The following is a 27,594-nucleotide window of genomic DNA, read 5'->3' on the forward strand; positions in this document are numbered from 1 at the left end:
AGGCCTAGACCCTTCTTCAGAAATTGGTGAATGAGTAAGGTTTACAGGGATATGGGCCAAATGCAGGCAAATGCGACTAGTTTAGTTTGGGAAACTTGGTCAGCATGGAAAAAATAGACTGACGTGTCTGTTTCTGTGCTGTAGGACTCTAATGACTTCGTTCTACAATCTGGAGCTGAGATGATGCTCAGGTTTCTCTGTGGATCAGCACCTTGATGTGGTGGAGAGCGTTGCACATTTCAATTATCCTTCAAATGATGACTTTGGGACATCTTTACTCCTGACAAGGACATCTCTGGCAGTAAGGTTGGGAAAGAGATGGCAAATACAATGCGGTCTAAAACATCCTCAATGTCAGACCAGGTGAAGGAAGGCCAGTTTTCAATGGTTGAAAAAGCAGTCCTGGTATTCAGGATTTGGCATCCTCAAAAAACGTGATCACCAACACGTCAAAATTGTATTGACAGTGTGGGTGCCCCCACAGTTCCCCAAGTTAAACAATAAGCTAGGGGTAGTTCATGTTATAGTCCATTCATCACCGAAGCCAGTATCCCATTACCAAACCACTCTTTATTTACATGTAAAGAGTCCTTGGCACTGACTCAGCTCTCTCAGAAGCAGCTCTCCAAGTGAACTGGATGTCTGACGTTCTTGTTCTTATCTGTCAGCCACGGCTACTTGATTAACAGTCCCAATCAGGGAACTCAAATTCTATGAGGTTCAACTGGCTGACCTTGTTACAGACACTATGGACACATCCTGTCAAGAGGAATATTTGAGGGGACGCAATGACTGTACAGTGACATTGTTGCTGGACTAGTGATCCAAAGAAGCAGGAAATGTGCAGTGAGCCCCGGTTCGAATCCATGGCAGACGGTGGAATCTGAATTTGGAAAAGTCTGTAATCAGAAGTCTAATGATGATTGTGAAACCACAGTTCAATGTCATAAAAATACCATCTGGTTCACTAAATCTGGCATCCTTACTCAGTATGGCCAAGTACACTTCCAAATGCACAACAATGTCATTGATTTCTCACTTCCCTCGAGGTAATTTGCAATACGCACTAAATGCTGGCTCAGCTGGTGATGCCAACATCATCTTAACAAAGTTTTGAAACAACAATCAGCAAAAAATTAATAGGGCTATGAACTTGAGAGTCTTTAGTCAAGAATTTGCTTATATTGGACAGATGCATGAAGGTCATTGTCCCATCACAGGTATATTTGGACAGCAGTGACTGTAATTGGGCACTCTTCCGGACATCCACTGATCTGCTCAATGGGAATATGAGACTAGGAAAGATGCCCTGAAAGTACACTGCCCCACTTTCTCCTGTCCAAGGAAGAAAAATCTAACATTTGCAGCTTGGATTGTTAAATCACTCAGATAATCTCAAGAGTCACCCTCCAGAAAGAAGAACTGTAATTGTATTGGTGGGAACTACCAAGGTTCTTTAGTTGACATTGGTCTCCTTGGTAAGACCCATTTTCCTAGAAATAATTTTCCTGGAGAATAATAAGAATGGCAGTGATGCCATGCTGATTTTGATAAATCCTCATTACTATCCCAAAGGAAGAAAAACTTCTGGGGAGTTTTGGGCTAGCATTGGCTATGTCTGGGGAGTGACCGCTGGGAAAAGAAAACAAGGTCAAGAAAGCCAATAGAAATGATATCTTGCTGTGAAAAAATGCATGTGGGCAATTCATTTTGGCCAATCACCTAGTTTGCACATCCCTTGACACTACGGGACAATTTAGCGCAGCCAATCTACCTAACCTGCACATCTTTGGGCCGTGGGAAGAAAGCGGAGCACCCGGAGGAAACCCAAGCAGACACAGGGAGAATGTGCAAACTCCACACAGACAGTCGCCTGAGGGTGGAATTGAATGCCGGTCCCTGGCGCGGTGAGGCAGCAGTGCTAGCCGCTGAGCCACCATGCCTCCTGAATTGTTTAATTTTGTGGCTGAGACAATCCTCCCAGAGGCAGAGTGTGACAGAAGACCTTCCAAAGGAACATCAAAGTGGCCTTTGCTGTCAGAAAGACATAAGGAAAATGTCAAGAATGACACCAGAACTCTTCAACACTCATCAAACTGACCACAGTGTGCAATGCAGTAAACTCTGAGGCCCTGTAGACTGTGTTCCAATGATTTGGATATCTGAGAAACTACATCAGCATCCAACAACCTACAAAAACCAAAAGAACTGCAGATGCTGTAAATCAGGAACAAAAGCAAAGTTGCTGGAAAAACTCAACAGCTTCTGTGATGGAGAAAACAGATTTAACGTTTCGGGTCCTGTTCTGTGGAAGGGTCACCAGACCCGAAATGTTAACTCTGTTTTCTCCACAGATGCTGCTAGACCTGCTGAGCTTTTCCACGAACTTTGTTTTTGTTCCAACAATCTACGTTGCCTGTAATGTTCCTGTTGCTGTGCAGTCCTTAGAGGTCCATCTGCAGCATCCTCTCCTGCAACCAAAGGAAAATGTGTCCACACACTGTACAGCGTGCGTGGACTCTCCAAGCAACTGTGCAACTTAGAGAGAACAGTGCCTGCAGCTGCTTTATAATGATGTGTCTGCAATTGTTAAATGGGAGAACTGAACCAGACACCTTCAAAATCCTGACCAGAGTCAAAAATGTTGTCTCAATGAAGAGCACTTTGACTTAAGTCATATCCCATGTCAGAATGAATCTGGCCATGACAGATATACATGATACGTGACTGATAGTTTGCAATGACGGCAGTACTGCTGCCCACTCTTCATCTCTGAATTTGCAAAAATGAATTTCAGCCTGTCTTTGAATAACAACATACCAACCCACATCTTGTGAGCTAAACATCCCACCTCCCGTACACGTTGGAGGAGAGTCTTGAAGATGTGTTAGATGACACAGCCAATCTGACAGCGAGATAAAGGAAATTGCAAATGCTTGAGGTCGGAATTGGAAGAACAAAGTTTGGAGGACTGCGGAGTTGTAAGGGGTTCCAGAGTTCAGAGGGGGGTCTGCTAGATTGTTCAAATTCCTTCTGTTTTTTTGTCATTTATATCAATGATTTGGATGTGAATACTGGAGGTATGGTTAACAAATTTGCAGGTGACACCAAAATTGGTGGTGTAGTGCTCAGTGAAGAAGGTTATTTCTGAATAAAACAGGACCTTGAGCAGATGCGCCAAGGAATGTCAGACGGAGTTTAACTGAGATAAAAATGAAGCGTTGCATTTGATTAAGGCCATTCAAGGCAAGGGTGATACACTTAATGGTTGGGTCCTGGGAAGTGTTGCCGAACAAACAGACCTTAGGCTGCAGGTTCATGGTTCATTGAAAGTGCAGTCTCAGGTAGACAGGGTAGAGGATTTACAAAGATGTTGCCATGGTTTGAGTCGTAGGGATTGGCTGAATAATTGGGCAGCTTTCCTTGGAGTGTCACAGACTGAGGAGTGACCCTACAGAGATTTATAAAATCATGAGGGCATGGATAGGATTAGTAGACTAAGTATTTTTCCAGGGTAGAGGAGTCCAAAATGAGAGCGCACAGATTTAAGGTGAGAGGGGCAAGATTTCAAAGGGATGTAAGGGGTAACTTTTTCCACACAGAGGGTAGTGCATGTACGGAGTGAACTGCTAGAGGAAGTGGTGGAGGCTGCTACAATTCCAACATTTAAGAGGCATATGAATGGGTACATGAATAGGGGGAGTTTAGACAGATATGGGCCGAATGCTAACAAATGGGACTAGATTAATTTAAGATATCTGGTCAACATAAATAAGTTAGACTGAAGGGTCTGTTTCCATGCTGTACAACTTTATGACTTGAAGTACAATAGTCTCTATAATCATCTCCCCCTACCATTAGAAACTTGAGGAAATATTCTGCAAATGATACTCTAACACTTAAAAGCACATCAACACAATTTCTATAATCTTTATTCATTTCTGTAACTCAGTCCTTTCCACAGTTACCTTGAAAGCTGCCCCTCCATGAAGAATAGCCTTGATGAATATGCCAAGGTCAGCCCCAGTGTCTTTGGACTTATTCCCTTTGAGACTGATGCCCAGTCCAGCGGATCCTGAGTCATTGAGGGGTATCTCGTAGGTCAGGTACTCCTTTTTATCGTCTCCTGGTAGATTACAGTTTTGTTCCCCCTTCTGAAACAAAATAAATGCATTAGATGAATGCAGAACTATCACAAGATCTGTAATCAGCTGTCACAACTTTCACAGACTTCATAGGTAGGGACTCAACATGCTGTTTTTTGAAGTAAAATTTACGCTGAAAACATAAATTTGGTTGCACTTTCATTCCACAGCTCAGGATTCAAGTCCCACACCAGATGCTTTTGTACATGAACCAGGCTGGCATTTCAGTGCTGCTGAGAAGGAGTACTGCCCTGACAGTGGGCTATCTTTTAGGTGAAACATTAAAACCAGACCACTCACAGCCCTCTCAGTTGGGCATGAAATACCCCAAAGTACTATGTACAGAACAGTTGTATTATCCTCTACATCCCAGTAATATTTTTCCTTAAACATCACTAAAAAAGATTATCTAGTCATTAGTGCATGATTGTTTGGTGTTGTTGGCGATCAGCAAGTTCCCTGCCTTGTTTCCAAATTAACAAAAAAAACTTCCCAAGTAATTAATTGGTTGACAAGCATTTAAGAGTGCTTTGAGACTGAGAATTTTATTTCGCTTAATCCTGAGTCAAAAAATGATTAAAATTATGGAGCGCCTGTGACAGGTTTTGACCATGATAATATTAAAGAATCGTAGGCCATTCAAGAGTGATAGCACATGAACATCCTGACAGCTGGGAAACATTACATTGGAAATAATGAATATACTTGATCTCCTGAAACTTTGAGGAACAGTCAAAAAAAGTTAATGGACAGCCAGGAGATGTTTTCACCAACTTTTACATATCTCGGGGATACTAATGTCAATTATACTACCCAGAAGTTGTTTCTGATTGTAGCCAAGTCTGTACCCTCTATGCTCTCTCTAGTAAATCACAGCATTATTAAGAGAAATCATCAGTTCCTTATTTTCAACAAACACATCTTCTCATCAACAGTGGAAAAGGTAGCTTAGCAATTTGTACAAACGTCAAACACACTCCTGGATAGACCATAGCAAGGTTCTTCCCATTGCCAAAGGGACAAGTAAAAAAAAACTTGGCTTCTTCTCATGAAAGAAGATAATTCAGGGTCAAAGTCAATTACATCACCGGTACAATAATGAAGGCTGCTGCCTTAGTGCTTCCCTGTCAAATGAAAGCGTATACACAGCAGGATTTTATAAAGAGGAGTTTATTGGAAGTTATTGACAGTTTTGCTGGTTTTAAAAGATAGCCGCCAGGGATGAAAATAGAGAACTCAAATGCTTTTCTGACTGGCGAAGAGCCAAACTTGATTTGCAGATCCTAATTGCAAAGATAAACTGTTGAGCACTGATCTACACAAAACAGTATTTATGCATTTGGAAGAAGAAAAACATTCAAGAGTTAAGACAGAGTTCAGAATCGATTCCAGCATCTACAGCAAGAATACGTGTCTCACAAAACTATAATCTTAAGTGCAATTCGAGCTGATGTGTTTACTTTCAAAAAGCACTAAAAATTCTTCCCCAGTAGCTGCCAACAACCTCAGGTTGGTCACCAGAATAATTGGATTTTTAATTATGGGTGAATAGTGATAAGCATTGACAGAACACTACTTTGTATTTGTATGCACTTTTAAAGCAATATAATGCCCAGTGCAATTTACAGTAGGTAATGTAGGAGATACTAGAGCAGATGACCAAAATCTTGGTCAAAAAAAACAGGCTTTTCGAGAGCACCTTAAATATGATGCGAGAGGTAGGGATGCAGGAAGGGGTAGGGAAACAAGTTTTGAGTTTTGGGTCTAGGTCACTAAAAGTACAACACCCAGTGGTGGAGCAACGAAAATAAGAAATGTAAAAGAGCAGATATCTTGGAGACTTTCAAGGCTGTGAGATGTTACAGGGATAGGGTGGACAGAGGCTTTGAAGGGATTTGAAAGGAAGAATGAGAAAATTACATTAAAAGCAGAGTTGAAAGAGTAATGGGGCAGGACATACAGCAGGGTGTACGCCAATCTACCATTTCTGTTTTGTTTCCACTCTGTAGCAAAATAACTTTGGCACAAATTCTCAATGGAGAATAGTTGTGTAATGCCAACAGCGAGTTCAAATGAATTCTAGTTACTTATAGCTGTGGGGTCTTCAAATGTACTTGAAAGGGGTCCTGGCCAATCAACTTTACTTTGGACAAAACAGCTGCTGTTACATGATGCAACCTCAAAAAAATATGTTCTGCACTTTGCCCTGCTGTGATATTTAGACCAAAATAGAAATCATTCCCTGACTTCAATGTCCACTCCAGGAATTGTGCACACAGTCTGGACTTGCCCTTCATTTACTGGGGAAGCGATGCATTCATGGAGGTGTTAACACAATAATCAATTGTGTTTCCACCTCTGCAACCTGGATTTTAATCAATGGCTAAATCTATCTCACATGTTACACGAGAGTCAGAATAGTGCAGAAATTTTGATCCAATTACCCGTTACTCTATTGAAACAGAGGTCGCAGAGGTGAGAGCATAGTATGCCAACTGACTGTTATCATCTCACCTCTGTCTATCCAACTAAGATACACCTATGGGGGCAAGAAGTAGTGGAGAGGAGTCTTACCTGATGGAGTTAGAAACTCAGAAGTTGCTCACAAAACACAGCAACTATCTCACAGGCTATAATATTCAATCCAAATAATATTGTCTTATAGTGGTTGTGCAGGAGAGGGAGGGAGAATGCAGGGCCAGGAGAGCAAGATAGTGAATGTCACCAATATCAGTCAAACATTGAGAATGAAAAGATTTGCACAGCCTTTCTAAAACTGCACCTTCATGGACAAATCTCTGAGAATTCTGCCTTCCTTTAATTCTGTCCATTAACACACTCAGATTTTAATCGCTCCTCCATTGGTAGCCACATGTAGATCCCACGCATTGGAATCCCATCCTGAGATCTCAGTATATCTTTTCTCCTCCATGTCACTCCTTTAAACCCACTTTTTTAACCCATGTTTTGCAATCACCCGTCGTATTGTCTTCTTACGTGGTTTGATGTAAACTTTGTTTGATAACTCTCTAGTAACACGCCTTGGAACGCTTGATTATTTTAAGGTGCAGTACACTTTCTAGTTGGTCTTTATTACTTGGCAACAGTGATTAGATACCATAGAGAATTCCGTGTTTCAACTTATACACCATCTCAGGGCAAGTTATGGTTCACTCCTATTGGGCAGCAGGGCAAATTCATGCATGAAGTTGAGAAGCCAAGCATCAAGCTGTTTCAGTGCCCAAACCACATATAATTTATTCACCCCTCACTACTCAACCTACCAAATAGGGTGAAGTTCTGCAGGGAAGCAAGATGACATTGCCTTTGATTCATGTATATGGGAAGGGAGTTTCCAGGATGATTCATAATTACCAGGGATCTGAATAAAGGTTAAGGAAGTTGAGTCAGTTCTCATCTGAAAATACTTCTAGCTGACCTTCTTGGCGCTGGCAGATTTTGAATGGAAGTGACAAGGGTTGATCGAGGTAGCTGTTTCCTGTAGCATTGACAGTCAGCAGATACAAATTAGGAAGTCGGGAATAGATTTTAAAAAATTAAATGTTTTCTACTTTGTTTAAAAAATCATTAGGAATAAGTCACTGGGGAAGATAATTGGAGCAAACACAATAAATACAACTTAATATTGTCTGCAGACAGAAGGATTGAGTGATACTTCCAGGGTTCTTCATTTTTTGCAGTTTAGATTTGTGAAATGGTCTCACAACTCAAGGAGACTTTACGTGGAAGTGTTTAATAGCTTCTCCCTCTAAACAGGAACACTTACTGCAGAGGTCACATTACTACGGCAAGTCATCATGTGCAATGTACCCACAAATGCACTTCTCCAAACAAATGCCACATGAAATTAGTCAAATGTTACTGAGTTGCAATTGGTAGCTCCCTCTGTGATTCAGTGCCACACCATACAGAGCAAGACAGCATAAATTACTGTAATATCGACATTAAAAGGTCTTCATTTTCAACTGATATCTCTACTGGCCAAGTTAAGAATAAAAGGCTTACACGTCTGTACCAATGTCAAATTCTTGGATACATCAAACAAAGACTGTGCATGTTGCAGCATTATTTCCAAACAAAAAGGCATTCCTCTAACCATTTTGACATTTGTGAAGCTCACTTAATTATCTAACCCTCTGATACAGTCCTACCTTTTTTTTGACGCAACCTTCTGGTTCTTTGCACTGATTTTATCTCATGTGGTTCTGTATCATATTTTGTTTTATAGCACTCCTATAAAGCATCTGGAGACTTTCTTTATTATGTTAAAGGCGCCATACGAGTACAACGTTGTCACAATTGATGTTCACAGAGAAATAGAAAACATGGTAGCTCATATCTCATAGACGACTACATCACTCTAACATTAGTACAATGATGAAAACTACAGCCTTACAGTACTTTTCCAGTGGACCATGAAACTCTCAAAACATAATTTTACTATACGCTTCCATTTTCTATTTTATCTGATGTTCAGGCAAGTCAACAAACAACCAGCCTAATAAATAGGGAATCCCAACAGCAATTGTACCTCACAACAAAGAATGTACTGCCAATATAGTGCCCCACAGAACTACTGGTCAAGTGGCTGAAAGCATGAACAATTCATCCAGATGGTACGACCACAACCAATGCATAATTAGTTAGAATTCTGCTCAGTCATGTGTCCAAAATTCCTTTTTTTTATTGTGAAGTTTTATTAAAAATAAAATTGCTATATCCTGTTTGGCTGACAATCAAGCTGTTAAAAAGAAATTAGATTTTCATCCAACATCCCTTTCTTGTTCCCGACTGATCTCATAAATTATCCGGAAATTCTTGCAAATACAAACACTGCTGAATCAGTAACAATGAATATTGTGGACTTTGGAGGACAGTCTGTTAAAAAGGGAAATCTCAAAAGGATGCTGATACTTCTTACTTCACGAAAAATGTGTTATTCACTTGAGAACAAAAATTTCTTTTCCTTGACAATTGACCCACAGGATCGCGTTCAAACTAAACAAAATATTATTTTCTTCTTTACATATCAAAGCTTTACTTGGAAGAGGATGCACAAAGCCCACACAAAGAAACAAACATTGTGTGCTCTTAATTTTTCCTGAGTACACATGTTAACAGCGATGGCTCTGTAAGTCTTCATAGCAAACGAGGTTTCAATGTTGCACTAAAAAAAACCCAGCACACTGCCGTTTGTGCTATTGAGATAACAGCAAATGTTAACATGCTGTAAAACACCAGGAAACAGTCAAAGATTTCTACCTCAGCTGTTAAGTCAAACTCATTCTCATAATTCAAAGTTTTAAACATGACTCACGTCAAAAAAAATGTTTATTGACAATGCATCAGCTGCTTATAAAAACAGAAATAAAATGCTATGTTCGAAACTCATCTTTAGTGATTCTCCAGTGTGAGAGGGGATATTTACAGATTAGAATCCTTTCAGCATCGCATATCAATCAGAAATGATCAGGTTAAAAACAGTCTGAGGTGTACCCTGCCCCTGAACATCTATCAATACCTTACATCAGCCCAGTCAGAGAGCAGAGGCACAGTCAGCAAGATATTGATGGCAAAAATGGGTCCACAGCAGAAATTTTACATGATTACCTTGTTAACCTCATCCAGGGCTCAGCGGGTAACATTCTTAGTGCTAAATAAGATGTTTTAAGCCTTACTCAGGAGACTTCAAAACATATGTCTGGATGTATGAAGCAGAGATTTTCTCCATCACTACAGGATGGACAAGCCCAGGAATCACTGGTTTCACTCCCATTTTTGCAATAATGGGAATTTGGGTGGGTCACAGGCTTCACATGCATCTGCTGGAGGCCGACAGAAATAAGCAGTTGCTTCCAATCATGTCTACGTTTGGTTATACATGTCTCTGAAATATTTGTGTGTGCAGAATCAACCAAGTAGGAGCATTTCTGAACTTCATGGGTTTCTTTTGATGGACAAAGAGTAATAAAATTCCTACAGTGTGGAAGCAGGCGATTTGGCCCATCGAGTCCACAACCGAACCTCCAAACAGCATCCCACCCACAACCACACCCTGGAGCTGTAACCCGGCATTTCTCATGGCTAATCTACCTAGCCTCATTTCCCTGGACACTGTGGGCAAAGTAGCATGCCAAACTACCTCACTTGTACATTGTGGGATGAAGCCCACGCAGACACAGGGAGGTCACGCAAACTTCTTACAGGCAGTTGCCCGAGGCTGAAGTTGAGCCTGGGTTTCTAGCACTAAGGGGCAGCAGTGCTAACCACTGAGCCACAATGACGCCCCCAAAGCGTACCCCTTTTAAAAGAATTATGACACTCCTTTCCATATGATCACAAGACACCTGAAATTGTGAAAAGCAGCTATCAATGTATGCAGCAAGTGCAAAACTCCGTGAAACATCAAGCTCATTGGACTATCAACAGACTGTCAGAAGTATCTAAAGGATCTGTCAGAAGGGGGAAAAGGACCATCAAACATATACTGATGCAAGGTACTTGAAACTCCTGTGTGTTAAATCATTGTTTAAAAAATCCGGATTGTTAAAGAAACTTTGCTTGTTATTTTACTCTGTGCGTTGACATAAGCCTGAAGACTACTACTACTGGATTGGTGCTACATGGTTCCATTAACACAACTGGATACCTGCACAGTTTGACTGGCAGCTCCAAGCGGCAATAGGTTACTTTAAGTGGGACTATGAATTCCAACTATTTGTCATAAGGACTTACGAAAGTGAATTAATTTTTTGTTGTTCTCAATGACTATGTGGTTGAACAAAGTTAAACGTAATAAAACAAACTTTGCCATTATCTTACTGTTGTTTGCATTGTGTACAAATTGTTTACCACTTCTACTATATCACAAGAACGATGACACTTGAAATACTTTATTAGCAGCGAAGTGCTTTGGATCAACCTGATATCATTTAAGCCCTGCACAAATGGAAGCTATTTCATCGTCTCTGATTTTCCTTTCATTTGGAAAATGTATCTCCACCTTAACAGGTTAGCATGAAGTAAATGTGAACTCAGCTCATCAGCAATTGCAGGAGATAGATGCCACTTGGTGAGTTTGACATGGAAGTGACCTCCTGGATTAAAGTTGGCCTAAGCTTGCCTTTGCTTGACTGAGTTGGCCAAGGCTGATTTAACAGCCCTTAAGGAGCTCAGGGTGAGTCTTTCTGATTTAACAGGTGACAAAGACTTCACTCCGAGAGCTGCTGGTCAAACAGATAGCCCACAGTTCTCCAATCCTAATAACACTACAGTTAATCAAGGATGCAGATGAAGAAACAAGTGTGGCATTTCGCTGGGGCCAAGCTCACAGATCGCAGCAAGGCAATGTCAGAGCAGGGTTTGGAAAGAGCAGCAGGTGCTTGAACAGGCACACTTCACCCTCTGTCCAGAATAAGGTCACTAGGTGTTTTTCATGGTAAAATACCAGAGGTGGCGGTGATCAATTAGTGGTCACTCAAAGGACCCAAGTTGCCTAAAGCTGCCCCTGGTGTTTGGATAACAGATGGCCTAGCACCATATCATGGCACCCAATTATACCTGCTCCTCAGCATGTGCTCCAGCGCTGGGGCTTATTATAATTCAACTCTCCATCGCACAACGAAATCACATTACGACATTAAAGTGCCACATCACCTTTTAAGCACTTGATTTGTTTTCAAAATAAATGCTTTTTAAAACGTGACAGCTCTTATTTTGCAGCCATGCTTGATTTTTCACTTAAGCGACCAGGCAATAAGCAGTATCAGTATGTGTGATGCAATATGGATATCCATATAATGCCGAGACTTCTTACAACACAGGCGAGACAGAATTTGTTAAAATTGTTTAGACTCTGCGTGTCAACTTAAATGGATTTGTTTACTTTGGATTTGTTCTCCAGAAGGCACAGCACTTTTTTTTAATATTGTAAGGTTTACAAGGATTCGAGACAGCTGACGTTGACGAACAGATTGCTTTTGTCACTCACAGTCGTCTGAGTTGGTTGAAAGGTATCCAACATTAGAAGAATTTCTTTTATTGAAAAAAAAACCGTCAAGTCTCCTTGGGGAGGAAGGCAGGAAGCTGCATTTGTGTAAAGTGTCAGGAACTTTCAGTACCTGCACATTGCCCTTGACTGCATCTCTGTCAAAATATCTCAAGTGAGCTGCCTGGCCCTGTCTGACTGCTGCAGGCCGATAAGAAACCAGCGTCCCCAGAGTCCTATTTCCAGCCAGGAATTGGGGGCGGTATCCTGGAGATCAGGTATTCAGCAGAGGAAATCAGTCAATTATATTCCGCTTCCATTTCTTTTGGCACCACACATCAGGGTTACACTCCAATGCTGGAAGCATGCCACGATCTCTGTTGTCTTTTAGCCATCGGGGTGGAGTTACAGGTCAGGGGTCGTCTCTCACCCTTGCTCGCACAGCAGGGCCAACCCTTTGGCAACTTTTCAATGGCTATTTTCATCTCTTCAGAGTCTCAACTTCAAACAGCTCAGCTATGTCGTTGCGCACTGCTAAATTCTTTCAGGATCAGAGAGAGACCCACTGCCTCGTTATCACAAGGGGATAATAGCACCCACCACCACCCCCTCCCCCCTTCTACAGGAGCCGTTAAAAACAGCAGCTTTTCATCTCCAAACACTCCATTGGGGAGGCTCTCTCTTCAGAACTCTAGAGTGGAACACAGAGCACTGTGGGAGAAGGCGCAACATAAACCTTCTTCACACCTCTCAGCACAGAATGTCAGCATGGCTTTCCTGTTGCACAGAAGATCAGAGGGACTCTTGGGAAACAAACACAAAGCAGTAATCTGATCAACAGTTTCAGGGCAAATTCCAAACTGCAACAGTCAACTTCACGCAGTTTAAAAGCTAACATGAAATTACATCCTTGAGAAGTCAATTTGACGCGGCTTTGGTTTTGGTTCAGCTCTTTTTAATTCCATCATTGAGACTGCATATTTTTACCCCTGTAACATCACTCATTTATTCCACCGTCTCAGTTCATCCGTAGCTGAAATCCTTACTGATCCCTTTGTCACTTCTAGACTTGATCAGTCCACAGTGTTTGTTGTTCTCTCATAGTCTATGCTTCGTAAACTCAAGGTCTGTTGCCTGTGCCTTAGCTCACACTAAATTATACTGTCCTGCCATGCCAGTGGCTGTTGTGCTACATCACTTGTCTAGGAGCTGATAACTTCATTTTAAAATTTTCACCTTGGTACTCAAAGCCCTGCATAGCCTTGCCCCCCTCTATTCATGCAATCTCCTCTGGCCCCGAGTTATCAGTTCTCATCTATTTCTGACATCTTGTGTACAGCCAATTTTAATCATTCCACTGTGGCCACGCTTTCAGTCACTCAAAGATCTATGTGCTGGAATTCCCTTCAACTCCTGACTTCTCTACCTCAACTTTCCTCCTTTAAGAAACCTACCAATTTAAACAACCCTTTGACTACCTGGGTCACCATCCTCTTATATACTTTGTTTTGCAACATTCCTGTGAAGTAACTTTGAACATGTTTACTGAACTACGAACAGTTGTTAAATAGTTCAGCATTTTCCTAATAATTGAGCTGCTGTACAATTACATTTTTTGGATTTGCAGGTTAAAGTTAAACTTGTGAAAATGTGTCTATTTTAAGGATTGTTTCCTATAGCAGTTTACTTCTGTTAATATACTGCACTACATGGCTGCTATCGACATTTGCTAATCATTCATGGCTTTGTGGTGTTATTTTAATCTGACTAAGATTGTGATGAAGACTCAGGAATTGCTACAACGAGAAAAATTGTAGGGGGCAACATTGTTTGAATGCTTTTATTTTATTTTGAAAAGTAATAAACATTCATTGAAATTGATCCAACTCGGTAATTGTGCAAAATGTTTGAAAGAAAAAATCAGCGGCGTAGGGATTTGTGCTGGGACTTCAAGTGATTGCAATTTGTATGAATGACTGAGATGAAGGGACAGAAGGTGTGGCTACCAAATTTGCTAACACATGAATTGGTAGGAACAATTGGTGAAGAGGACACAAGGAGGTTAACAAAAGATATGTTAAATGAGAGATTGAAGATTGGGAAAATGGCATATGACATGGGAAAAATGTGAAATTATCCATTTTGGCAGGAAGAATATAAAAAACACATTGTTTAAATAGTAAGAGATTGCAGATCTCTGAGGTGCAAAGGGATCATGGTGTCCTTGTGCATGAATCACAAGAGGCTAAGAGAAATTACTTGCAGGTACAGCTAATAATTAGGAAAGCTAATAGAACGTTATCATCTATCGTGAAGGGAATTGAATACAAAGTAGGAGATAATACTTCTGTTAAACAGGGTACTAGTGAGAGCACATCTGAAGTACTGGGTAAAGTCTGGATCTTTTATTTAAGAGAGTACATTACTAGAGGGCTCTTTTATGAGGAATGGTTGAATAAGCCAAGCTTGAATCTGCTGGAGTTTAGAAGATTAAGGGTTGACTTCATTGAATCACATAAAATCCGGAAAAGCCTTATTAGGATGGATGTGGAGAGAATATTTCTTCCCGAGAGAAAATCTGGAACATTTAAATGAACATTTAAAGTCGACATTTTAAAATCAGAGATCACCCATTTCAGAGATGAAGCAAAATCTTTCCCTTCAGAGGCTCATGGGTATTTAGAACTGCAGAATCTGAATACTTCTAACGCTAAGATAGCTTCTCATCAAGCAAGGGGGAGTTAAAGGTTAACAGGGATAAGAAGGAATGTGGGTTTGAGGTTGCAATCAGATCTGTCATGATCTAATTGAATGACGAAGTAGGCTAAAGCTGAATGGCCTACTCCTGCTCCCGATGCACTAATATTAGACTTTTGACTGGGAACTCTAAAATTCATTTAAAATAAAGTTGTTCTGGATAAAACAAAACAATTCTAGGCTTATAGTCCAGTGCAATGCTGAGGGAGTGTGTAAGAAAAGGAGGCATTGTCTTTCAGATAAGCCACTACATCGAGGCCTTTTCTCTCTGTCCTGAGAGTTCTGTGAGACAGCATTAAAGTAGGAGGTTCACCACATATTTTTGGCCAATATCTTTGCCTTAAACAAATTAACTATAAAAAAAACTGGTTATCAAACTGCTGTTTGAGTAAGCATGCTGTGTGCAAACTGATGGCCACATTTCATAAATTACGACAGTGACCATATTTCAAAAATGCTGTGGATCATTTATGTGTCAAAGTCATGTCAGATCATGGCTGGATTTTCAATCAATGGTATGGGAATGAAAGGCATGAACTACTCCCTGCGGAGACACCCCACTGGGATTTCAATCAAATGCAGGCAACTAAAAACCAGGGGAGAAAATATGCTGTCCAATTGGGAACAGTAGGTGGGCTCCCAACCAGAAATCCCAGGAAGCACAAGGATGAGGTCATCACAGGCAGGCTAATCGGAAATAACCACCCTCACCAGCTGCCTGCTGTGTGGCCAATCTGATCCCAAGCTACTATGATCAAAAATGGCTCAGCCTGGAGACTATGTGGCTCACCAGCACTGATTCGCACAGTGAAAAATTGTACCCCTGTCAGCCTACCATCTGGGCTCAACTAATGTAAAAATCCAATGCACTGTACAAGTGCAATTCCTACGTTCCTCGTTACTCTTACATGGAGTTCAATTGACACAGTATGATCAGGGCATTAAACAGGAAATTGGATCATTGTTTGAAAAGACAGGAGACCTAGTATTACTTTGAAAGGAGAGTGGCTCCAGGTGAGGACAGCCAGCGTAGACACAATATGCAAATTATGACATTGGAAATTGGAGCAAGAGTAGGCCATTTAACTCATTAATCCTGCCCTGCCATTCTATAAGATCACATCTGTTCTGTCCTATGGTTCAACTCCTTCATGGAACTCTTCAGAGACCTCAACTTCTCACCATTTCAAGGTTATATCAACCTCATCTTTAAATCCTGTCAGTGATCTCACCTTCACAATTCTCCGTGGTGGAGAATTCCAGACATTCAATATCCTCCGAATGAAGAAATTACTTTTCATCTCAATTTTAAATGGGTGTTCCCTTATTCAGTAACCATGTCCCCTAGTTTGAGACTCCCCCACTCAACATCTATCCCATCATGCCCCTTCGGAACCTTGCATATATCAAATAAAATCACCTCTCAGTATTCTAAACTCTAATGGCCTAACTTGATTAACCAATAAGTCAACCCCTTCATCCCAGGAATCTACGTAGTTAATCCATTTTGAACTGCCTCCAATGTAAATATACCCTTATCTTAAATATGGGAACAAAATTGCATGCATTACTGCAGAGATAGTAGGAACTGCAGTTGCTGGAGAATCTGAGATAACAAGGTGTAGAGCTGAATGAACACAGCAGGCCCAGCAGCAGAGGAGCAGGAAGGCTGACATTTCGGGCCTAGACCCTTCTTCAAAAATTACTGCAGGTATGGCCTCACCAACCTCTGTGCAGTTGCAATAAGGTCTCCCTATTTTTAAATTGCAAACCCCTAGCAATAAAGGCAGAAATTCCATTTGCCTTCTTAATTTCTTGCTGCACCAGCATGCTAATATTTGATGGTTTATGCACATGAATACCAAGATCCCTTTGCACCACACTTGGAATCTCTCTCCATTTAAATAACAGTCCTCCTTCTGACACTTCTGACCAAAACAAGTGACCTAACATTTTCTGACATCACACTGAATCTGTCAATTTTGTGTCACTCACTCAACGTATTTATATCCCTTCTTCTGTGCTGCAAATATTCCACGATTCTAATATATTTACAACCTTCAGATAGCCTCTGTACCATGACTTTCATCCAGCCTTAAAAAAATGTGTTGAGCAGCCCAGCACTAATTGCTTTAAGATGGGGCCTCTATCATTTACCTGTTACAACATCATGAAAATTAAATCCTTTCCAAATCCAAATTCAAAGCTTGTGAACAAGAAGTGAAAAGCCAGAAGGTCAATATCCGCCAAAGACATCTATTGTTAGCATATTTGCATGCAGTCCTCTGAAGAAAGAATTTGCTTATCTATCATTGACATCACACTCTACTGTCTGGCTCTCATTCCTTTGGGATAATTTACCAATCTATTTTCTCAATATATTTTCACTTATGCAAGAAATATTGTATTAAATTAGTTACATCTGACTTGGAATACAATTTCACTACTTATCCAAAGTCTAAACAGAAGCCAACACAATGAGATACTAAGGGGGTCACAAAACATGTTCCCATTTGCTTACTGGATTTACAAGAATACTTCCAATAAGCAAATTGTTGCAGATGCCAGAACTCAGAAACTAAAACGAAGAACGATCGAAACACAAAGAAATAGAATACACATTTTCCATTTCAGGAGACTTCTTTTTTTCAAATTGTACTGAAAGAGGATTCAGAGAAATAGCTAAAAAAAGGCATAAGCAATATCAGTAAACAAACAAACACTAGAAATTTTATTAATACAGGGCCTTTAACGTAAATAAACGGCCTAAGGCACTTCAAAGCAACTTCATGAAACAAAATACAGCACCAAGCCACCTATGGAGATGTCCGCTCCAGTAACCAAAAGCTTTGTCGAAGAGGTAGGTTTTAATAAAATCAATTAGATTTTAAGGGATATCGATGGAGAGGTGTAGGGCATTCAAGAGCTTAGGGTTCCGGAACTGAAAATATAATGACTAATGATGGATCAAGGATGCTGAAAAGGATAGAATTACAGGAGTGCAGGCATCTTGTGGAGCCGTGGGAGATTACAGAGTTAGACAGGGATGAGGCATGTGTGCAATTTGAAAACAAGGACAAGAGGTTTGAAAGCAAAATGCTGCTTGATTGGGAATCAATTTGGTTTGTTCCGGGGAATGAAAACAAAGGCTTCAGTAATCCCAATGTTTAATTGGAGGAAATGGCTTCTCATCTAGTACTGATGTCCTCGTTATGTTGTGGCAGAAACTACTGAAGGCTTGTAGTTCAGGTAAAATGCTGCCAGCCTGCATCGACCTGTTCAGAGATGTCAGTGAAACCCTCTGCAGCAGGTCAGATTTGTTGCATGGCCTTCTGGTTCAGAAGCAGGGACACTACCATTACCCAAATCAGGCTAAATTCTTGAAATTTATTTTATTTGGTCATAGGATGTGAGTGTTGCTAGCTCAGCCAACATTTATTGCCTGTCCTTGACTATGTGTGAGAAGGTGGTGGTGAGCTGCTTTCTCGAACTTGTACAGTCAATGTGCTGTACGCAGACCCACAATGCCATGTGGTAAGGATTTCCAGGATTCTGATCAGCCACACTGAAGGAGCATCAATATATTTCTAAGTCAGGATGGTCAATGGGTTAGAGGGAAACTTGTGATAGAGCTAGGTGGTGTTCCCATGTGTCTGTTGCCCTTATCCTTCTAGATAGTAGTGGTCATGGTTCAGAAGATGCTCTTGAAGGTGTGTTGCTGAATCTCTCCAATGGTTTCTGAGGGCATGATGCTGAGCACTTTTTAAGTACAGATTGTAGGTTACTGCAAACACATTTCATCAGTGTTAAGCAAGAGTATAAATAGCAGGGGATGGTTATGCTATGGTCGAAAATAAACCACTACTGAGCCCTAGCAAGAAGAGGCACTTGTCTTGGCAACAAGAATCAATTTACTAAGTCATAGTATCATTACATTAGCAGGTTGGGACCAGTGGCTGGTCTGCTGTCCTTCTGCCTGTCCCTGATTTCCCAGAAGGCAGGTGAGAGTCAACCACGTTGCTGAAGAGCTAGAGTCACATGTAGGCCAGGCCAGCTAAGGGTGACAGATCTCCTTCCCTAAAGGACGTTAGTGAACCAGGTAGGTTTTCGATGACAATTGACAGCAGTTACGTGGCCACCATCAACTATGTTCCATCTAAGTTAAGGAGCTTCAGTTATTTCCTGTTCTGGAGGTCAATGCCACACACAGGTGTCAAAGACCAGCACAGCCAATAAGATACTTCAAAAGTACATTCATCACCATTAGGGTAGATTTTAATTCCAGACATTTTACAGAATTCACCACCACTTTACAGAAACATCACCATCTGCCCTGGGTAGGTTTTGAATGCGTGTTCCCAGAACATTAACCCTAAACAAAAGCAGAAATTGCTGGAGAAATTCAGCACCTGTGGACAGAAAACAGAGTCAACGTTTCAAATCCAGTGGCCCCTCTTCAGAACTTTCTTACTTCCCCAGAAGTGTATATTAACAGTCAAATGGCATTGCCACTCTACCATTACCTCCCTTCGGATTCACATGTGCGGACAGAAAGGCAAAGCCATCGCCTAATTTGTACTTTCCCCCACTGCACTGTGAGCAAGGAGCACTGAGTGGTTATGTTTAATTGGAATCCTGTGCAGTCACGAGTCCCAGGACTGGCATTTCCTGACTGTAAGCACCAATTGCTGAATGTGAATTAGCCTGCATCCCAACAGGCAACAACACCAGCAACTTCAATAGGGTTTTAGCAACCTACGGTTCAGCGTCTACAGGTGCAGTTCAAAGAAACCTTTGGAAAACATCCATTCATGTGTCAGCACATACAGAGAATTCCCTCCAGCTTTACTTCAGCTCCCTATCTGCATCGTCCAGGCCCTGCTAAATACACATGAAGTGCAGCCAGAGAGGAAACAGGAAGGATTGTTTCTACCACCAGTATTTTTTTTCTTCATGAACCTGTTGGCCATTGTGTAAACAAGACTGTTTCATCATGACAGAGGTCACTTTCCAATGTAAGTGTGCAGTGTGAATAGGGCACCATTACACAAACACACTCTGGAAGGAAACGAGGCATAACACTTGAATCCAAACCGCACACAATGAATAATACTACTTTCATTTCAAAATATTTTAAAATAACTTTGATTCATCATCATGCCCTTCACAGCCTTAGGATGTTTCAAAGCATTTTAGACAATTAAGTATTTTTGAACTGTTGTGTTGTGGGAAACCAATGACCAAAGGCGCACATCGGGATCTCAAAATACAAACACGGTGATAATGACCAGATTATCTGTCAGTGATAATGGGAACTGCAGATGCTGGAGATTCCAAGATGATAAAATGTGAGGCTGGATGAACACAGCAGGCCAAGCAGCATCTCAGGAGCACAAAAGCTGACGTTTCGGGCCTAGACCCTACATCAGAGAGGGGGATGGGGGGAGGGAACTGGAATAAATAGGGAGAGATAGTGTTTTGTTTCATTTATAAAGGTTTTAGTGGAGGGATATGGTAGGCCAGGACAGTGTGGAGACCTTCCCTGCCCTTCTTCCAAATAGTACCATGAGATTATCAGAGGAGGAAACAGCCTAGTGGTATTATCCTGGACTGTTAATCCAATAACCTAAGAAATGTTCTGGGGACCAGTTTTGAATCCTGCCATGGCAGATGGTGAAATTTGAATTCAAGAAATTAAAATTCTAATGATGACCATGAATCCATTGCCAATTGTTGGAAAAACTCACCTAATTCACTAATGTCCTTTAGGGAAGGAAACTGCCATCTGGCCTACATGTGACTCCAGACACACAGCAATGTGGTTGACTCTTAACTGTCCTCTGGGCAATTACGGATGGGCCATAAATGCTGATCTCATCCCGTGAATGAATATATTTTCAAAAACGTTACACCCATCAGTGATGCCAAACACAATCCTGGTTTAGCATCTTATCCCAAAAACTGCAATCCGACAGTAGAACACAGCATTAGCAATGCACTGGAGTAAATCAGCTTAGATGAAGTCCCGGGAGTGGGACTTGAACTCAAAAGGATTAATAGTTTGATAGCATAAGTAAAGAGAAATAGCTTCCAGTGCTAGACGGGGCAGAGACAGGAAGACACAGATGGTGATTCAACAAAAGAACTGAAAAAGGGCAAATACAGAAAATATTTTTAAGCTGCAAATTGATCTGAAATGTGCATGGCTTGAAACCATGAAGGAAACCAGTTCAACAGAAACTTTACTATCTGAAAGGCAAGAAAAACAATAGTGGACAGAGATACAGGGACAAGAGTAGAGCAATAGGCAAATGGATATGTGCCAAATGGAGAGACTAGTTTTTTTGGTTACGCTTTCAAAAGTGCGAGGGGTATCATATCAATGCACCTCTTTCTATCATGGGTTCAGCAAACCTGCTTAACCTCCTCCAACTCTCTTTACCTTCCAAAATACTCATTGAGCGAAATTCCAAAACGCCTATCCAGCCTTATATTATCGGACCTTGATGGATTGTCTTCCCTCATATCACATTTTAGTGCTTCCAGCATTTTAAGAACTATCATGTTTCACACAGCATTCAATTATCTCTGTCTGCAATGCCCTTTGTAACCCTCAATCATGCCCTGATCCAATTCATCTCCTTTTTCTCTATAAAAAGAGCATTAATTACCAGGCAGTACAACTGCTTTGCTTTTCTCTGATAGTCTACCTACATATTCACTGATTGACTAAATGCACCCGCTTTTGGTAGGGAAACAATGCAGTGTTTCACAAGAATATAAATCCAATATTAATATTCATCGTCAGTCCTTATTTTTCGCTAATGTGTGGCCTCATGTAATCAGCGAAGAAAACACACCAAAATTTATACTTATAAACAATAGCCCTCATGTTACAAATACCGAGCACCCTCTACAGAAGTGAAAGGAGGATACCAAGAGTACTTGAGGGAGGAAGAGAGATAACAAGATAAAGTACATTATTTTGGGAAAAAATGGCACGGGTTTTATGAATAAGCAGCATATCTGAACTCAATATCTTGACCGAGTTGGCTAAACCATGCTTCAGTATGAAAGGCAGGTGCGATCTTGAAACCAACTGGGGTATAGGATATCAATGAAGCTTATTGATAAACAGGAACAATGAGTCTCCAGGGCTATGTATGGCTAAGAACTCAGGAAACTGAGATGAAGAGTTCATGCTCCCCTCACCAGCGTCCCATTTGCACCTCTGTTAGCTCATCTGAAAAGACTACTGCTTGTCTTTTATTCATTCACAGGATGTGGGTGATGCTGGCTGGTTGACACATTTATTGTACATCCCTAGTTGCCCTGGAGAAGGTGGCAGTGAGCTGCCTCCTGGAACCGCAGCAGTCCACGTGCCACAGGTGCACGCAGAATGCCATTAGTGAGAGCAATCCAGGATTTTGACCTAGCAACAATAAAGGGATGACAATATATTGCAAAGCCAGGATAGCGTCTGGAATGGAGGGCAGCTTGCAGATGCTGGTGTTATCGTTCATCTACTGCCCTTGCCCCTTCTAGATGGCCGTGGGTTTGGCGGATGCTGTGTAAGGATCTTTGGCGAATTTCTTGTAAGTGTTACATACTGCTGCTACTGAGTGTCGGTGGTGGAGGGAGTGTATGCTGCATGTTGGATGTGGTGCCGATCAAGCGGGCAGTTTTGTCCTGGATGGTGTCAAGCTTTTCTGACCTGCTCTCGCAGCCACAGTGCTTATATGACTGGTATGGTCTGAAGCATCTTGGGATGTTTTTAACAATTTAAAAAGCACAAAATAATACAGATGTTCTTGATGCCATTATGGAAAGCAAAAGCACACAGCTGGAGAATGATGCAACTTCAGACAACAGAATCAAAACGCACAAAGGCTTCCTGCAAGAAAACAATAGTGACCAGGACATGCAGGCGTCTGTCGTGTGTGTTTATTTCATGATAAGACAATGGGGGGAGGGGGGGCATTGGGAGGGGAAGGGGTGGTTGATTCAAAGAGGGAGACTTCTCTTCTGCCTTCTCTCTTATTATTGCAGCACTGCTCCTTTCCTTTGGCTGACAAGAGAACTATTCAATGAAAGGCTTTTGTTTCATGGGTGTTGGTGATAATTCTACAGCTCAAGAAGGTGGCAATTAATTATTCCTTAATGGCCCACCCCACACAATGTGTTTGAGAAAACAAAGCATTAAAGAGCCTTGTGTGCCCTCAGAATCCCTTTAACATGAATTACAAAGAATCGGGATTAATTTAATATCCTCGTCTTTGTTTTGATCTGTTTCTATAGACTTAATTTTCTTTTGGCTCATCTCACTATTTAAATAGCAGCCTTCAACAAGAGCAATAGAAATAGGGGAGCGACTGGATGGAAAGTAGGCCAGCATTGTGAGGAAACTGAATTAATACACATCTGAAATGGCATGAGTGCAAAAGGTGCCACGAGTTATTAATCTGCCAGTGTAAGCATGATGAAGGCTGAATTGTCACTTTCATTTACTCCTCAAGGTTTTGTTCTTAAGAATATAAGAAATAGGAGGAATTGGACAATTGGTTCTTCAAGACCATTCCGCCAGTCAATAAGATCAACACTGACATAAACTCCACTTCCCTACTTTATCCCTTGATTAACTTAGTCTCCAAAAATCTGCCTTGAATATATTCAACGACTGAATACCCAAAGTTTCTGCAATAGACAGTTTCAAAGGTCCACAAAATTTAAAAGGAAAAGTATCTTACCTTCTTCATTAAAATGACCCACACCCTATTCTGAAACTAGGATGAATGGCCTCGCACTTCCCATCAAGAAAAAAACATCTTTCCAGCTTCCACTTTGTCAAAGCTCTTAAAAGATTTACGTTTTAATGATATCACTTCACATTTTTCTTAACTCTAGCAAATAAAGACCTTAGCTTATTCAATCTGTCCTCGTGTGTCAAATCATTCATTCTGGCTGCACTCCCTCTAAGGCAAGTATATCCATCTTTCCTTAAGTAAGGAGACCATAACTGTACGCAGAATTCTCAGTGCACTTTTACTAAGGTCTTGTATAAATGCTGCACGACATCTTTACTTTTGAACACCAATTTATTTGTAATAAATGTTAACATATTTGCTTTTTCCAAATTGCCCACTGTACTACATGTTAACTTTCTGTGATGCATGGAAAAGGACACAAGTGCCCCTGGAGAGTAACATGGACTTCAGTAAGGTATATGGACTTCAGTAAGGTATATGGACTTCAGTAAGGTATATGGACTTCAGTAAGGTATATGGACTTCAGCAAGGCATTTGATAAGGTTCCCCATGGTAGGCTCATTCAGAAGATCAAGAGGAATGGGATACAGGGGAACTTAGCTGCTTGGATACAGAATTGGCTGGCCAACAGAAGACAGCGAGTGGTAGTAGAAGGAAAATATTCTGCCTGGAAGTCAGTGGTGAGTGGGGTTCCACAGGGCTCTGTCCTTGGGCCTCTACTGTTTGTAATTTTTATTAATGACTTGGATGAGGGGATTGAAGGATGGGTCAGCAAGTTTGCAGACGACACAAAGGTCGGAGGTGTCGTTGACAGTGTAGAGGGCTGTTGTAGGCTGCAGCGGGACATTGACAGGATGCAGAGATGGGCTGAGAGGTGGCAGATGGAGTTCAACCTGGATAAATGCGAGGTGATGCATTTTGGAAGGTCGAATTTGAAAGCTGAGTACAGGATTAAGGATAGGATTCTTGGCAGCGTGGAGGAACAGAGGGATCTTGGTGTGCGGATACATAGATCCCTTAAAATGGCCACCCAAGTAGACAGGGTTGTTAAGAAAGCATATGGTGTTTTGGCTTTCATTAACAGGGGGATTGAGTTTAAGAGTCGTGAGATCTTGTTGCAGCTCTATAAAACTTTGGTTAGACCGCACTTGGAATACTGCGTCCAGTTCTGGGCGCCCTATTATAGGAAAGATGTGGATGCTTTGGAGAGGGTTCAGAGGAGGTTTACCAGGATGCTGCCTGGACTGGAGGGCTTATCTTATGAAGAGAGGTTGACTGAGCTCGGTCTCTTTTCATTGGAGAAAAGGAGGAGGAGAGGGGACCTAATTGAGGTATACAAGATAATGAGAGGCATAGATAGAGTTGATAGCCAGAGACTATTTCCCAGGGCAGAAGTGGCTAGCACGAGGGGTCATAGTTTTAAGCTGGTTGGTGGAAAGTATAGAGGGGATGTCAGAGGCAGGTTCTTTACGCAGAGAGTTGTGAGAGCATGGAATGCGTTGCCAGCAGCAGTTGTGGAAGCAAGGTCATTGGGGTCATTTAAGAGACTGCTGGACATGTATATGGTCACAGAAATTTGAGGGTGCATACATGAGGATCAATGGTCGGCACAACATTGTGGGCTGAAGGGCCTGTTCTGTGCTGTACTGTTCTATGTTCTATGTCTATGTTCTATTTCTCATGCTCTAGCCTTTTAAATGCACTCTGCTCTTCTGTTTTTGCTAAAATAGATAGCTTTTCATTTCTACAAATTATTTTCCATCTGTCATGTTCTTTTGCACAGACTTAGTCGATTGATATCCCCTTGCAGTCTCCCCTCCTCACAGTTTACATTCGTATCTTGCTTTATATCATCAGCAAATTGGACATATTACACTTCATTCTCTCAACCAAGTCATACGCATAACTTGTAAATAGCTGAGGCACAGGTCCTGATCCTTCAGACCCCACTAGTTGAACATTCCAAACTGAATATGGCCCATCTATTCCTGCTATTTAGTTAAAGGGTATAAACAATCGGTTTTTCAGAATTCAAAAAGACTACATCCACCGTCAAGGGTCAAACTCCCAAAAGCTGCTCCAGGACTATTTGATTTATGTTTTGATAAATACACATACAGTGCATCATTAAATTCCACAAGAGATTTCATCATCTGTATGGTTATTCAAGGGATGGCACCCCAGCTCATGTACATCTTAAGAACCTTTTGGAAGCATGCTCCCTCATGAGTTAATTCTTTCCTCTCTTGTGCAGGAATTAGAGTCTTCTGACTTTCCAGCAAACATTCTGAGAGGGAATGTGTGCACTACTTTTAAAGTCACTTTCAAAAAAGTTCACAATGGGTAAAAATGTTTCCAAAGAGTTTGATAGTTTTACTGGCATGATACAAAAATGATACATGTCACACTCGGTGACACTGAACAGACAGTGGAAGCGTTGGTCTGCCCAAAACATGTTAGTCTTCCAGAACAAGGAGTTGATCTCGACCAAGTGTTACCAAATGGCACATTCCAAGGTCCAAAACTACCTGCTGAGGGATGCTCTGAAGCTTGGGGTACCTGCGCCAAGGTGCAGTAGGGAAAGATCACTGTCTGGGGCCTTCCTGCTAAAGTTAAATGGGAGTCCATTCAGTTATTGAACCCTCCTAGTGACTCAATGTATGCAAACATAGACTTGTATGTATCAGAGGAGTCTTTGGTTTATTTGGATAAAACTCAAACTCCAGTTTGAGGGCAGCACGGTGGCACAGTGGATAGCACTGCTGCCTCGCAGCACCAGGGACCCGTGTTCTGTGTGGAGTTTGCACATTCTCCAACTGTCTGCATGGGTTTCCTCCGGGTGGTCCGGTTTCCTCCCACAGTCCAAAAGATGCGCAGGTTAGGTGGATTAGCCATGTTAAATTGCCGATAGTGTTCAGGGATGTGTAGATTAGTTGGGTTATAGGTGGATGGGTCTGGGTGGGATGCTCTGAGAATTGGTGTGGACTTTTTGGACCAAAGGGTCTGTTTCCACACTGTAGGGATTCTATGATTCAACCAGTGTTTGTTTCCTTGGTATACAACTGTGCAGAATTGAAACACAAACACACACACACACACACACACACACACACACACACACACACACACACACACACACACACAAAGGTATTTGTTACGAATAAAGTATACTTTGAAATTTAACAAAAAAAGAGGCTCACAGACGGTTGTGGAACAGATGCCAGCTTTGTCCCAGGTGGTGGACTTCTCCCAGGATCAAGGGTACCCTGAAAAGATGGCTGGGAATAACTGCCAATGAGGGAGCCACTGCACAGAGAGGTTTGTCATGATCACCATTTGTCCCAGTGACCGCTCCGAGGCAAGGTGCCTGCGGAGTCAGCCTCTGTAACAGAGGTTACACGTTGGTATTGCTGATGTATCAACTTTCGGAGGTGCCATCCTGGCATCATCAAAATAAGCACAGTCACTGTGGGCATCTAAGACCCAGATAGTCATGATAAGGAGTCTGCTTCCACCTCATCTTCTGCCACAGGGGGAGCATCATCTGGAGGGGAGCATCATCTGGAAGTGACCGGTTGCAGAGACTACTGCATCGGATCTTCTCCCCCACTTCTTTGGGTCATTTGGGTGTTTTTACTGTAAGATAATATTCACTGCCTAGCATTGGGCCACGCAGGAAAATTGGGCGTGGCTGCTGACTTGCATTTCCAAGTCACTTGGGCAGACGAGAAGAACAAGTGCAGAAAATATATGGGAACACCATCATCTGCAAGCTCCCCTCCAAACCACTCGCCATCCTTACTTGGAAATATGTCACTGTTTCTACAATATTGCTGCGTCAAAATCCTGAAACTCCCTCCCTAACAGCATTGTGGGTTGACCTACAGCATTGTGGACTGCAGCAGTTCAGGGTGTCAGT

The 27,594-nt window shown here is 41.6% G+C and overlaps 1 protein-coding gene across 2 annotated transcripts in view; it reads right to left on the reverse strand.

Moving 5' to 3' along the window:
• LOC125453947 (partitioning defective 3 homolog B-like) overlaps positions 1–27,594 on the reverse strand; it is an 883,406-nt gene that overhangs the window by 412,309 nt on the left and 443,503 nt on the right. For both annotated transcript variants that reach the window (XM_059647050.1, XM_059647051.1), the window contains exon 11: positions 3,969–4,154. In XM_059647050.1, coding sequence (XP_059503033.1) covers positions 3,969–4,154 — 186 coding nt within the window. The remainder of the gene's footprint in view (positions 1–3,968; positions 4,155–27,594) is intronic.

Source organism: Stegostoma tigrinum, chromosome 7 (assembly GCF_030684315.1).
Source record: "Stegostoma tigrinum isolate sSteTig4 chromosome 7, sSteTig4.hap1, whole genome shotgun sequence".
NCBI classification, from domain to species: Eukaryota; Metazoa; Chordata; class Chondrichthyes; order Orectolobiformes; family Stegostomatidae; genus Stegostoma; species Stegostoma tigrinum.